Source organism: Dermacentor silvarum, chromosome 2 (assembly GCF_013339745.2).
Source record: "Dermacentor silvarum isolate Dsil-2018 chromosome 2, BIME_Dsil_1.4, whole genome shotgun sequence".
NCBI classification, from domain to species: Eukaryota; Metazoa; Arthropoda; class Arachnida; order Ixodida; family Ixodidae; genus Dermacentor; species Dermacentor silvarum.
Window position 1 is genome coordinate 83033712 of NC_051155.1, and position 12115 is coordinate 83045826.

Consider the following 12115-nt stretch of genomic DNA (forward strand, 5'->3'; position numbering starts at 1 on the left):
TTTGCATGTCTGTGTGGCGCCCTCACGCGGACACCGCAAGAAACGATAAGTACGGCATCGGGTGGCCGCCGCTGCTACTGGTAGTATGGCGTAGACTGGCAACGACGCGTGTTGCGGCACATATATTTACGTAAGTCTGCGCTCTACAATCGGTAGTTTCTGCGTTCGTGTTCGGGAATGGAACCTGGGAGTACGTACATACCCGGCGGCTTCTTTGCCGTAGCGAACGGGTGGACGAAAAGCCCAAACGGGATCAAGATGCCAAGCGACAATCAGCTGAGTGCTTTCTTGGCGGCATGTGGATCGAGGTTCGCAAGACAAACTGCGAAAGGGAAGAAATTCACCGAAGAGGGTTATGTGCGCAACGTCATGTTTAATAACTTGTGTTCCACATCCCCGTATGGACTTCTCCGAAGTATATGCCTACCGTCAATGAAAGGCGGCTACTACATCGTACATGCGGTCATAGAGAAAGGAACGGGCGACATACTGGCAGGCCACTGTCTCTGCCCAGCCGGGTGAGTACAAGTTTTGTTTATCATGACATCTCGCATGTGTATACGTACTGGCTCTCTGGTTTTACCGTTTTGTGTCGTCGCCAGGCCAAGCTTTGGAGGTCTACTGTTTTTAGAGCGCGTACGTGGGCTCGCTGAATGGCAGTGCGCAGCGATTAGAACGCGATACTCGGAGCATGTGGCTGCAGGCACTTTTCGCGGCACTGGTGAACGCCAGGTGATCGTTGGGGGGCCAAATGCAGTCACAACGCACGTCAAAGGGTCTTGATTTCATCGTATGCCCTGATGCCTCGGCTATGTGTCCCCAGCGCGCACCGGCAGCGCAAGAAAGCGCCGACAAGCCGTGTTCTCCTATGTCGCGTTTCAAAAAATCGCTGTGCACTTACATACTTCGGGGTGTTCGGCACGCGTATCTCGTGGCTAGAGCCGTGTCAGCTACGTAGTGTTTGCTGGCATGCACGTCGCGTACGATTCATCAACTTTTGGTCAGCCGGCGCCAAGGTAAAGCGGCATGCCGTTCCTGTCAGGATCTCATTTGCGTCGCCAGTGTCACTTGTGCAAAATCGAGTACCCGCGCGGTACACGAGAGATTATAGACGAACTTTTTAAAGCCAGTGTTCAATCACTCTGTTTACTGCAGCATTTTACATAGGACCTGTAGCTTGTTTTCACTGCAGTCAAGTTTGGCAAGGTTTATGCAAGACTATCGAGGCCTCATAGTTCTTATGCGCAACGCTATCGTGGCTATACTTGCATGCATGTGTGGTAAGCAAGTACAGTCAATCACAACGGGGGAAAGTTGTGCGCAATAATCATTATTGAAAAGCATGTCTAGGCTGTCTGATGCACGTTGCCCAGCTCTTTCTCTATGTTGAATGCCTTGCAGATCAGCACTAATAATATACACTGTTACCATGATTCCTGCAGCCTCAGTGGAAGCTGCCAGCACGTTGTTGGCCTGCTGCTCACAGCTTGCAACCTGGCACCACAAGGAGAAGACACAACATGTACGGATGTCCCCTGTGCATGGATTGTGCCCCCTCAAGGTAAGAAAAATGCTGTATACTGCTAAGTGACGTCCCTCCTGTCTGTATTCCAAAGTGTGCAACTCTGCCTAAAATAGTTTAAATAGGAGTCCTTTTAGTCAGTTATGCTCTCTTCATCTACCCTGTCTGCCGATTTCCCACAGTGAAGTTGCTGCCTATTTATAGTAGAGATGACGGTATAGCCAATATCTTAGCCGAATATACCTTCAGCAGGGTTATTAACTGCTTACGTCAAACAGTAGTTGGTAATCTAGAGGTTGCTGGGGATAGTTTGAGTGTTTAAGCTGTTTTTGTGCTTGTAATCTGTATTTTCAGCCAAAAAGCAAGAACCAAGCTTGCCGCTTTCGGAAATTTTGTTTGAGAGCAGCAGGAACAGGAAGAGAGTTTATGATCCCACACCTGGACTGTTGCCAGCTGACCCTGCCAACTTCATCAGCAACTTGCAAGAAATATCTCCGAGCTGCCTTCTACTCCGCTATGCAAAGAAGCCCAGGGCAGCAGAAGAAGTACGTAATATCTTAAACATCATTCAAAAATGTGACACCGTGTCTTTGGAGGAGAAGCTAAAAAACAGACAACAAACTGATTTTCAACTTAGTCTTTTTATTACAAAACAGAAATGCATACATATTGCACAATGAAAAGCGAGAGCCATGAAATAAGCAAGAACAGCGGCACAGAGCAAATACCAATGATAGCGACCTGCTTTCATCGACATTGTATGTCTGCGCACTCGAAATAGCACTTCTTTCCGCAATAAATTGATATAGGGTTTGCTTAAATGTGATGTGCCTTTCGTACCATCTCGACTGCTTTTATGGTTTCACATGCACGGTGATCATGTTTGTTCAAACGAGGGTGTGCAGCAAACAGAGGGCAAACAAGGGCATGGCTGTGAATGACTTAAAACTTTTTTTAGTATTGCGCTTATTATTTGCCCTTGCGCTGCGGTAATTTGTTATTTGCCCATGTCCCCCCTTTAACACTTTCTCATCTAGCCTCTGTAGCAGCTGACACAGGAAATAAGGATCCTGTATACTACTTGCCTTCGGCATTTCACGTAATGGTTTAAATGCCTGACAATGCATTAGTGTTTGGATTTTATAACAGGACAGATTTACCTATGAAGACAGGACAGTTAGTGTGAAGCAGAAAAACTACTTGTACTCATACATGCTGCCCCATCTTCCTTAATCAGTGCAAAACGTGGTGCATGGAGGGTATTACTGATACCTGGTCATGTATGTGAGCTTCCCTCTCCACCTGATTTCTATTTGCCTGCTATAATTTTTGTTCTTTTCCTGTGCATTGCTTTTGCTACAGAAGCAGGTATCCTGCTGCTTTGAGGTGACCAACCAGTGCATTGAAGCTTATCAGCCACAATGTGATTGCGAAATTTCTCCAATGTAATTGTAGAACATGTCTTGACGATGCCTCTTTTTACCAAATTCCTGTGAGATGTTGCGTAAGGCAGCCGTAGTTTCTAGCTCATGCATATAGCATATATGACTGAGTCGTAGCCCTTATCACTGCGTTGTTAACCCACCAGATAATCCACAGTGCAGACACTGGTACCACAGAAACACATGCATACTACCATGTTAGCTCCTTTGCTCTTTCATCAAACATCATGATGGCCACACACGCAGTATGTGCTGTCGTATTGAAAACTACCCATTTTCTCTCTATGGTTCATTTCAGAGCACAACAGAGACCATCGCTGCAAAAGTAATAAATGATGGATGCTGCAACCAGCCATATATAGCCGACAGTGAAGATTTGCTGAGCATGACAAACTCGAGAATTATTCAAGAGAGATTTGATGGTAAGAATGAACACACAGAAATTCATCACCATAATGTTGAATTACACAGGCACATAGTTTTATTGAGCAAGTGTTATTTCATCGGAATACATGGAACTACAATTCTGCGAAGTAAACATGCAGAGGGAGCACGTGCTGAAACTCCAGACCGAGTGAAACCAGCCGTACAGCTCTTGCATAAAAATAAGCCCTTACTGTATTAAGGGTAAAGTAAATAGCACAACTGTCAATTTGTAAATATTACACTTGCCTAAGTGATTAGATGCAACTCAATGAGGCTAGAAAGTTACAGAAAATACTGACGAGAGTTTAACTGACAACTGAGCTAGTTGGTAATCATTCATTGCAAGTACATAAGTGGAATAAAAGATCAAGACATGAAAAGAAACAAGACATGCACCAATGTTCTGATTAGTCAGTGTGTTTTCTCTTAATGCAGCCTTTTCCATATTTGCATTGACTGAAAGTGTAAACCAAGTAGCATTAGTTGTATTGCTTCCCTGCAGCTAATCACCAATTTGCTCAAGTTGGGTCACACTTTTTTGTCTTATGCTTTTGCAGCAATTCAGCCCCTGAGCCTCGACGACAGGGCAGTCATTTTAGAAAGCACAATGGGCCAGGCAGAGAACAAGAAGTGGCATCAGGAACGTATTGGACGGCTCACGGCATCAGTGTTTAAGAAGTTGCTGCGGTGCAGAAAGCCTGATGATGCCGTAAGGGACGTAATGTATCCTCGCCAAGTGAGCACCGAAGCCATGCGTTATGGCAGGATTCATGAGGACGATGCCGTTAAAGCATACGAAGAAATAATGGCATGCAGGGACAGATATTTAACTACTGCATATACTGGGTTGCATGTTCATCCCCAGCACCCATTTATTGCTGCCTCCCCCGACAGACTTGTCTTTGAAGGGAGTGACACTGGTCTTTTGGAGGTGAAGTGCCCATTCTCCTTCAAAGGCAAGGGTGTCACGGAAGCAGCAGCTTCTGCAAAGTGCTGTTTGAAAATATCTGGTGACAATATAGAATTGAAAAAAGATCATGCATATTATTATCAGATACAAGGTATGATGGGTGTCACAGGTTTGAAGTGGTGTGATTTTGTAGTATGGACAAATGCTGGAAGTGTAGCAGCCTCAACACATGTGGAGAGGACTCCCTTTGATGAAGTTCTTTGGTGTACAGAAATTCTGCCTGGGTTGCTGCATTTCTTCAAACATTGCATAGTGCCAGAGCTGCTCACTCGCAGAGTAAGCAGAGGACTCCCTCTTTACAATGAAAAAAAATATATTGGATACAAAAAGAACACTGCATAATGCATCGTTTGACTGCGTTAAGAGGACAAGGTCTTCAATATAAAGTGCAATAAATGCTGGCATTCTGTACCGAAAAAGAGTTATGTTTTTCTCTGCTGGAGTATGCGGCTTATAAAAATTATGTTTACAGAAATTTGGTGCCCTGAAATGAGGGCAAGTACGGCATTTTGCAGTTAGTGTACCAGTGTGCATAATAGCGTTTCATCATGCTAAGTTATAAATGATGTCTTAAAAACCAATTTTCTCTTCGGAACTTGCGAAAAGTAGGGGGTAGCACTTTTAGTCCAAGAAATACGGTAGTTGAACAACCTTCTACAGATTACAGCACATGTAAACTGTAGTACTGGACAGTACACGCTACTGCACGAACTATGCAACAATCACATCAGTACTACATTCTCATTCTGCTGAGCAATTACTTGAAAGAGTACTGGTGAGCATGAATGTAAGGAAACTACAGAAAATTTTCATGCCAGTTACCATTCGAGCCTGACTGACTACAAATATGAAACTTGTATGTTCCAGTGCAATTTCTTATGTGTTTCCTTGTCAAATGAAGTGTGTTCTATATTTGATAACTTCATGTACAGTGCTCCTAACTTATTTTTGACGAAGACTGTTTCTTAGGAAATTTCGGTTTCATTATTTGGCTCCAACATGTTTTCTTGTGTTATCTCCTTCATATTTTCTATGTTTTTGTTGCTTCACCTGCTGTATATTGATTACTCTTGTGTGTAATGTATACTGGACATGACACTTGTACTTGTCAATATATTTTTTTAATGTTTTATGCTTCGCCTGCTGTGTCCATAAGAGGGCTGGTCAAGCTTTCCTAGTTTTTACCCTGCTCCTCTGTTGATGATGGGAATGTTGCTCTGTTGTGTTATAAATTGATAGTACAGGAGCCATGAGAAAGCAGGCATTTAATAAAGACAATAAATGAGCTTGGTACCTTTGTGTGGTCGTTTTTTTATTTATTGATGTTATTTCAATGTTTACATGTGGATAATGTGACTTGCTGTATTTGTCACTACAAGTCTCTCTCAGCCGCACCTGTTGACAGAAACAGCATACTATGTGCCATGAAGTATAGTATTCAGCATTCAGTTCCGCACTAAGCTGGGGCAAGAAAATGCGTGGGAATTACCGACAGTAAGTCCAGTAAGGCAACACACAAGGCGACCACATTCGGGCCCTGTCTGTTTGTTTATTTATTTCACATATTGCAAGGCGTTCAACTAGAACTCTGCTCATTCACGGCAATAATCGGTGGCTGCAAATTAGACAGTAGGGCACAGGTCCTAAATATCTTGCCGGCGATGTCTAACATGTTGATAGGCACTGGCCTATCTAAAAAATGGAATTCCTTGATGCGCCTTATAACCCTTTCAACATGTATTCTAGCTCCAGCAATCTTTCGAGTAGCAATTACATCACTTGCAGAAAGCTGGTTTCCTTTCTTGAAGGGTGGGATATAGATCTGAATGGTTGGGGGGAAAATGCTGTCCAAGCGAAAGCCTTTGTCTACCATTACACCATCTCCCGGTTGCAAGCGTTTTAAGAGGCCACTTCTCTCCACTATTTCGGTGTCACTAACGTGACCGCCCCATATCTCGGGAACAAAGCATACATAACCATCAGGTGTGACACCTACAAGTGCCTTGAAGGTATTAAAATGCTTGTAGGTTGAAAAAGTTTGCCTTTGTGCTTTTAACTTTGAGGACTTCTGAATTCTGACCTCAGTGCAGTCCAGAACCACTCTCGTGTTAGGAAAATCTGAAAATGCCTCTGGCATGTGTCGTTGTACTTCAGCTAAAGATGGCATCCGTGTTAAGGTATACAGCTCCTTATCTAAAAAGTTAATCCAGCTACAGAAAATGCGGCTCAGGCTAGATTGTGATATGCCAAACAACCTGGCTACTTCCCTTGCACAAACTCCCGTTCGTAGCCTGTACAAAACCATGAACAGTTCTTCTCGCTTTGAAAGCTGCCGGTCTTTTTCAATTTGCTGTTGCTGCTCATTCTTTTGGGGAACCCAGTACGCCATTCTCTGGGCATTCGCTTCGAGGTGTCCATACAAAGCATCAAACTGCGCTTTGCTCGTAAGTCCAGTGTAAAATTTAAATGCGGTACTATGAATTGTGTCCACAGAAAAGCTTTGCGATTGCAGCCTTTTACATCTGACTTCGAGCTCTTGAATTCTCTTCTTCATTGCAGTATGTTCTGCTAGCAGGCCGTTGAAACTGCTTGTGCTGACATTCTCTAGTTGCTCCTTAGCTGTGGCAGTAGTGCGACGCATCAGCAATGCAGCTACACCTTCACACTCCTGTGATGAAGTAGTGAAACCTGTACATGCAACAAATGCAAGGCAGGTTAGAATAAGTGCAATGTTATTCATGCTTTGGAAATTACTATTTTGAATCGCAGGTTTATATATGTTCGCCTTGTCGGCATTCTAGGGTCTCCATCTACATAAACAAAGTTGGCTGTCATGTATGCTTTTCAATATCACAAACAGTAATAGTCAGCGACAAGTCAAGCATGCAGGAGATGATTTTCCCAGAAAAAAGCGTAAAGCACCTGCCCTTCGTGCCTTTATCCTCCAAAAAGTTTCCTTAGACTGCACTAGCCACGAACAAGTACATCCAATAGTCAGCAACATTGAATTTGCTGCATTCATACGTCACACGCACAAACAGTCTGAATGCCATGGCAACAGAGGTAGCGTGCAGCATAAACTGGTAGTTTGTATAAGGTCGAAGAGCGGACCTCACTGGCCTGTACAAATTAGCAATACAAATTATAGCACTATGATGTTCGGCTGTTTCTTCACCCGTTCTCGGTTTCAACAATTTTAAATAACCTAACCTACTTGTTGGCTGCCCTCCACCCGTGTGTGAGAGTGCCCCGGTTAAGAAGCACTGCAAATAAATTACAAGCTTGATTCCTTCACAGACAGGTGTCACTGAGCCCTGTCATTGACTATTGTGCATCATGCAACGTTTTAGATGGTTTATGTATGACAAGTGCTTGCCTGCTGTGCTCTCGGAATCTGACATGTCCGTCTGTTCCATCTCCACAGAGTCTTCATCACCTGAGGAAATAATGTCACATTTGTGTTGCGTTAGTATTCTTCTATAAAAGTAATGTAGCCTAGTTTTGCAGAAAGATTACTCACACTTTGAAGACGTCTCATTTGTTATTGAGTCCTGTTTTAGGTCTGCCTGCTTCTCTGAAACAGCTAAAGTTATAAAAAGACAAATCATTCAAGTGCATAAATTAAAAATGGGCACTACTAGCTCAAGTGAATCGCACTCATAGTCTTGTTTGAGATGCCTATATTTCTGCGTAGATAACCTTACGGAAAGACTAATAGGCAGGTCATTATTGTGAATGGAATTAAGAGCAATAAGAAATGAAGGCTTGTCAAGGACGCACGACCTTTCTACATTGACAGAGTGTGGACTAGTGGCCAAAGAGCTACACATTACCACACCTTACAAAGCGTCGATAAATTCATTCCGGAAAAAGCCTGCACGAATGCATATAATACTGTGACAGAAGGATACCGTACCAATGCTAGGTAGGAAGACGCGTCACTCGTGCGTCCGCAGTCAAATAGTTGGCATTTCCTTATCATGCAAGCAAGCGCATGCCACGATAACGTGCTCCGTTCGCCTCCGCAAGACATACCTCGTCGGTGCTCACTGTGTTGTTTCATACGCGCTGCCGTGCGTACATAGCGATGAAAAGCGTCCTTTTTCTTGAACTCATCGGTGTAAACAAACAGAGAAGGCACGTAATCAGGGTGCCTGGGCGAGTTGGATGGCGATCCTGCAAAACATAACCCCAGTGAATGTAGCATCACTGCGACTAGCCAAAGGGTGCACAGTACACATTCACCAGAAATATGCGAACACCGCAAGAGTTATGAATCAATGCGCGGCAATCACGTTGCCGCATAAAGGGCGATTTTTTTTTTCTTCGCTGAACGGCAGAAATGAACCGTTAAGTCAGTCACGCGCCGGCCTTGCACTCTTTGGCATTCAGTATATTCTAGCGGCGAATGAACGAGGTTAAGCACACTTACAAGGATTATTTACGGGTATATATTTGATGGGCAAAGTAATCAACAACAGTGCGTTATGCCGAACGACGCGCGGACCCGGCTGGGGCGCGCGCTCGTCGGAGCGCGCGTGCGTTGACACTTTGTGAGCCATAGCTCGCTCTTTTTGCCGTCGTATACTGTCCCTTTGAAGCAGAAGAGGTACACAGCTGTGTCTTGCTGCTCAGAGCCGTAGTGCGAGCTTCATCACTGTTAATACACGAAAGCAACAGCTGCGGGCCAAGACTGGCAGTGCCGCACCGCCGCGCACTGAAAATAACTTGCAGCAGACGCCGCATCAGTTACTCGAATGCATAAGCGACGTCGCAAGCAAAATGCTCGTAGTTCGTTTGCATACGCACCTTTCACGAAGTGTTTTTCACACAGCCTTGCCGAACCTGAAGGCTCCCAGGGGCTGCCGTCTTCATTTTGGCGCCTCACAGCCCTGATCCATGCTTCACGGCGCTGGCGATCACGTTTCACCGATGGGAAGCGGAAGAAATGGATGTTGCTGCCGGGCACACCTCGAGAAGTACACCCATAAGCAGCACATGTTGACGGCATCGCGCTGACAGGACCTTCTTGTTGTTGTTTTTTTATCAACTGCGATTTTGTTATTGCTCGCGCCTCCAACACGACTGCGGGGTACACGGCCGGGTCGTCGACGACGCCGTACGAATTGTTTGTTACTCTGGCCGCTAGGGTTCTGCGCATGCGCTGTAGGGTCATGCAAAAGGCGGATTCCTCGACCAGCAGCGCAGGCCGGGAACATCGCAGCGGCAATCACGCTGACCCTAACCGCGACGATGTCTCCCTGCTCGTGATACCGCCTCGAGGACGACGCACGGACGATCACCAAGTCCACTCCGGGAAAACTGAGGGCAGCGGCCTTCCGAGGCGAAGCCGCTGATACTCGACGCGCTGAAGACCTCGTATCATCCCGACCGCAGAACAACGAAAACACGACGACACCAGAACCTGTTGCCGCGAACAAGATTTCGCTTTACATACCTGTGTTGATCGACGGCAGAAAAATTCGTGCACTTGTAGATACCGGCGCCGATTACTGCATTCTTAGTGGCAAACTGGCGAGCGTTCAGAAAAAAAGTTACGTTGCCCTGGAATGGGGCACCAGTTTGTAGGGCAGGTGGCCATGTCGTCACGCCGCTTGGCTTATGCATGGCTAGAGTAGAAATTTGCGCTGCTGGTTTTCTCGCCACTTCTCTGGTGCTAGAGCGAGTGTACCCGCGACTTCATTCTTGGGATGTACTTTCTTCGGGAATATGACGCCATTATTGACCTGCGCGAGTGCTGCATCACTTTCACGACAAAAATGTTAACCAAAAAGATCGACGTCATTGGACGCAGATCCGCACTTAGCGTTTCGGACGACAGCATCACGATAACGCCGCGTGCGAGTGTCATGGTTCCGGTGAAGTCCAACGAGCTACAAGACGGTGAAGCCATTGTAGAAGGCAACATTTCTATGTTGCTGTCCCAAGGTATTCGTGCAGCGCGAGTCCTTGCGGAACTTGGTGATAGCCAGACAGCGGTCCTCGTTACCAACATTACCTTTGAGCATCGGTACATTTTTCGTGGCACTGCCGTCGCCGAGTGGTTTGCTTCTCTGAAGTGGGCATAGGCGACGGTTCGCTCAGAGACATCGATGTAAACTCCGAGCTTATGGATGACCAAAAGAGCGCACTGCAGGAACTCTTCAACGAGTTCCGCGCGTGCTTCGCTCGGTCTACTAAGGTGGGTCAAATGCCAATCACGAAGCAACGAATAACGACATCTGACGACGCACGCCCAATAAACAAGAGCCCTATCGTGTCTCGACGAAAGAACGTGAGGCAATTCAATGTCAAGGAGATGTTAGATGATGGTGTCATTGAGCCTTCGCACAGTCTGAGGTCCCCACGGTCGTTCTCACCAGAAAAAAGACGGAACGCTTCGTTTGTGTGTTGATTGCAGACGCCTCAACGGTGTTACCAAGAAGGACGTGTACCCACTACCACGTATCGATGACTCTTTAGATAGGCTGCCGCGAGCTAAGTATTTTTCGTCTCTCGATCTAAAGAGCGGTTACTGGCGAATTGAGGTAGATGAACCAGGCCGCGTTAAAACTGCTTTCGTCACTCCAGATGGCCTTTACGAATTCAGAGTACTTGCTTTCGGCCTCTGTTCGGCACCAGCCATTTTCCAGCGAATGATGGACACCGTTCCCGCTGGTCTGAAGTGGCATAGCTGCCTCGTGTACGTCGATGACATGGTTGTTTTTCCGGCGACATTTGACGACCACCTGAAACGACTGCGCAATTTCCCGAAGCTATCCGATCGGCTAACCTCACCCTTAAGCCTCAGAAGTGTCATTTCGGCTACAAGGAGCTCATGTTTCTGGGACACGTGGTTAGTGCGGAAGGCGTGAGCCCCGATCGGGCGAAAACTGCCGTATAGCCACGTTTCCAACACCGACCGACAAGAAAGGTGTCTGATGCTTCCCGGACCTTTGCGCATACTACCAGCGTTTCATCTAACATTTTTCGAAGATGGCAGAGCCGCTGACTCGCCTCGCGAGGGACGATGTATCGTTCGTCTGGACCTCAAAGCAAGAAATTGCTTTCACCGAGCTTCGACAGCGCCTGGTATCAGCACCAGTTTTGGCACACTTTAACGAGGTGGCGGACACGGAACGATGACAGTAACGTTGGTTGTGTTTCGGTGCTTGTACAACGGCAGGAAGGCATTGAAAAAGTGATCGCCGACGCAAGTCGCATACTATTGCTTGCACAGACCAACTACACCACCAGAGAGAAAGGTTGTCTTGGCGTCCTATGGGCGCTCGCCAAATTTCGAATTTACCTCTACGGTCGCCCATTCAAAGTTTTGACCGACCATCACTCGTTATGCTGGCTTGCAAACCTGCGGGACCCGACTGGGCGACTGGCACGGTGGAGTCTACGTTTGCAGGAGAACGACGTGACCATCGTGCACAAGTCGGGCCGCATACACGAAGACGCTGACACACTCTCGCGGGCCCCTATCGACACTACGCACCAATACATTGAGGACGACGGTGCTTTCCTTGGGGTCGTAAGCGTTACTGATTTTTCCACACGGCAGCACATAGACGACGCACTATAACCTATATTCGAACATCTAGAAGGAAGAAACCCACCAATACCACTGCATATGGCTCGTAGATTGTGGTCTTTTTGTTTACGACACGGCGTCTTGTAAAAGAAGAACTCTACTGCCAACAACAAGACCTACCTTTTCGTCATTCCAGCAAACCTCCGTGCCCAAGT

At 46.3% G+C, this 12115-nt stretch overlaps 2 protein-coding genes across 2 annotated transcripts; one reads left to right on the forward strand and one right to left on the reverse strand.

Annotated features, from left to right (window-relative positions):
* Positions 1 to 394: 394 nt before the first annotated feature.
* Positions 395 to 2568, forward strand: LOC125943470 (uncharacterized). The gene is made up of 4 exons (XM_049662802.1): positions 395 to 518; positions 1443 to 1561; positions 1877 to 2067; positions 2560 to 2568. The coding sequence occupies exons 1-4, from the start codon at positions 433 to 435 to the stop codon at positions 2566 to 2568; spliced, it is 405 nt and encodes a 134-aa protein (XP_049518759.1). The 5' UTR covers positions 395 to 432.
* Positions 2569 to 5745: 3177 nt separating this feature from the next.
* On the reverse strand, positions 5746 to 9544 carry LOC125943471 (uncharacterized). Its single transcript, XM_049662803.1, has 6 exons — positions 9170 to 9544; positions 8396 to 8536; positions 7881 to 7943; positions 7737 to 7796; positions 6544 to 7048; positions 5746 to 5755 (listed from the first exon to the last, which is right to left on the reverse strand). The coding sequence occupies exons 1-6, from the start codon at positions 9534 to 9536 to the stop codon at positions 5746 to 5748; spliced, it is 1146 nt and encodes a 381-aa protein (XP_049518760.1). The 5' UTR covers positions 9537 to 9544.
* Between the last annotated feature and the right edge of the window lie 2571 nt (positions 9545 to 12115).

Bases quoted from the DNA above. Each gene is read 5' to 3' on its own strand.
- LOC125943470 (XM_049662802.1), top strand. From the start codon at position 433: ATGAAAGGCGGCTACTACATCGTACATGCGGTCATAGAGAAAGGAACG. The intron at 519-1,442 runs GTGAGTACAAGT...TGATTCCTGCAG, and splicing joins CACTGTCTCTGCCCAGCCGG to CCTCAGTGGAAGCTGCCAGC. The intron at 1,562-1,876 runs GTAAGAAAAATG...CTGTATTTTCAG, and splicing joins ATGGATTGTGCCCCCTCAAG to CCAAAAAGCAAGAACCAAGC.
- LOC125943471 (XM_049662803.1), bottom strand. From the start codon at position 9,536: ATGACCCTACAGCGCATGCGCAGAACCCTAGCGGCCAGAGTAACAAAC. The intron at 7,944-8,395 runs GTATGTCTTGCG...TTATAACTTTAG, and splicing joins ACACAGTGAGCACCGACGAG to CTGTTTCAGAGAAGCAGGCA. The intron at 7,797-7,880 runs GTGAGTAATCTT...TTATTTCCTCAG, and splicing joins AAATGAGACGTCTTCAAAGT to GTGATGAAGACTCTGTGGAG.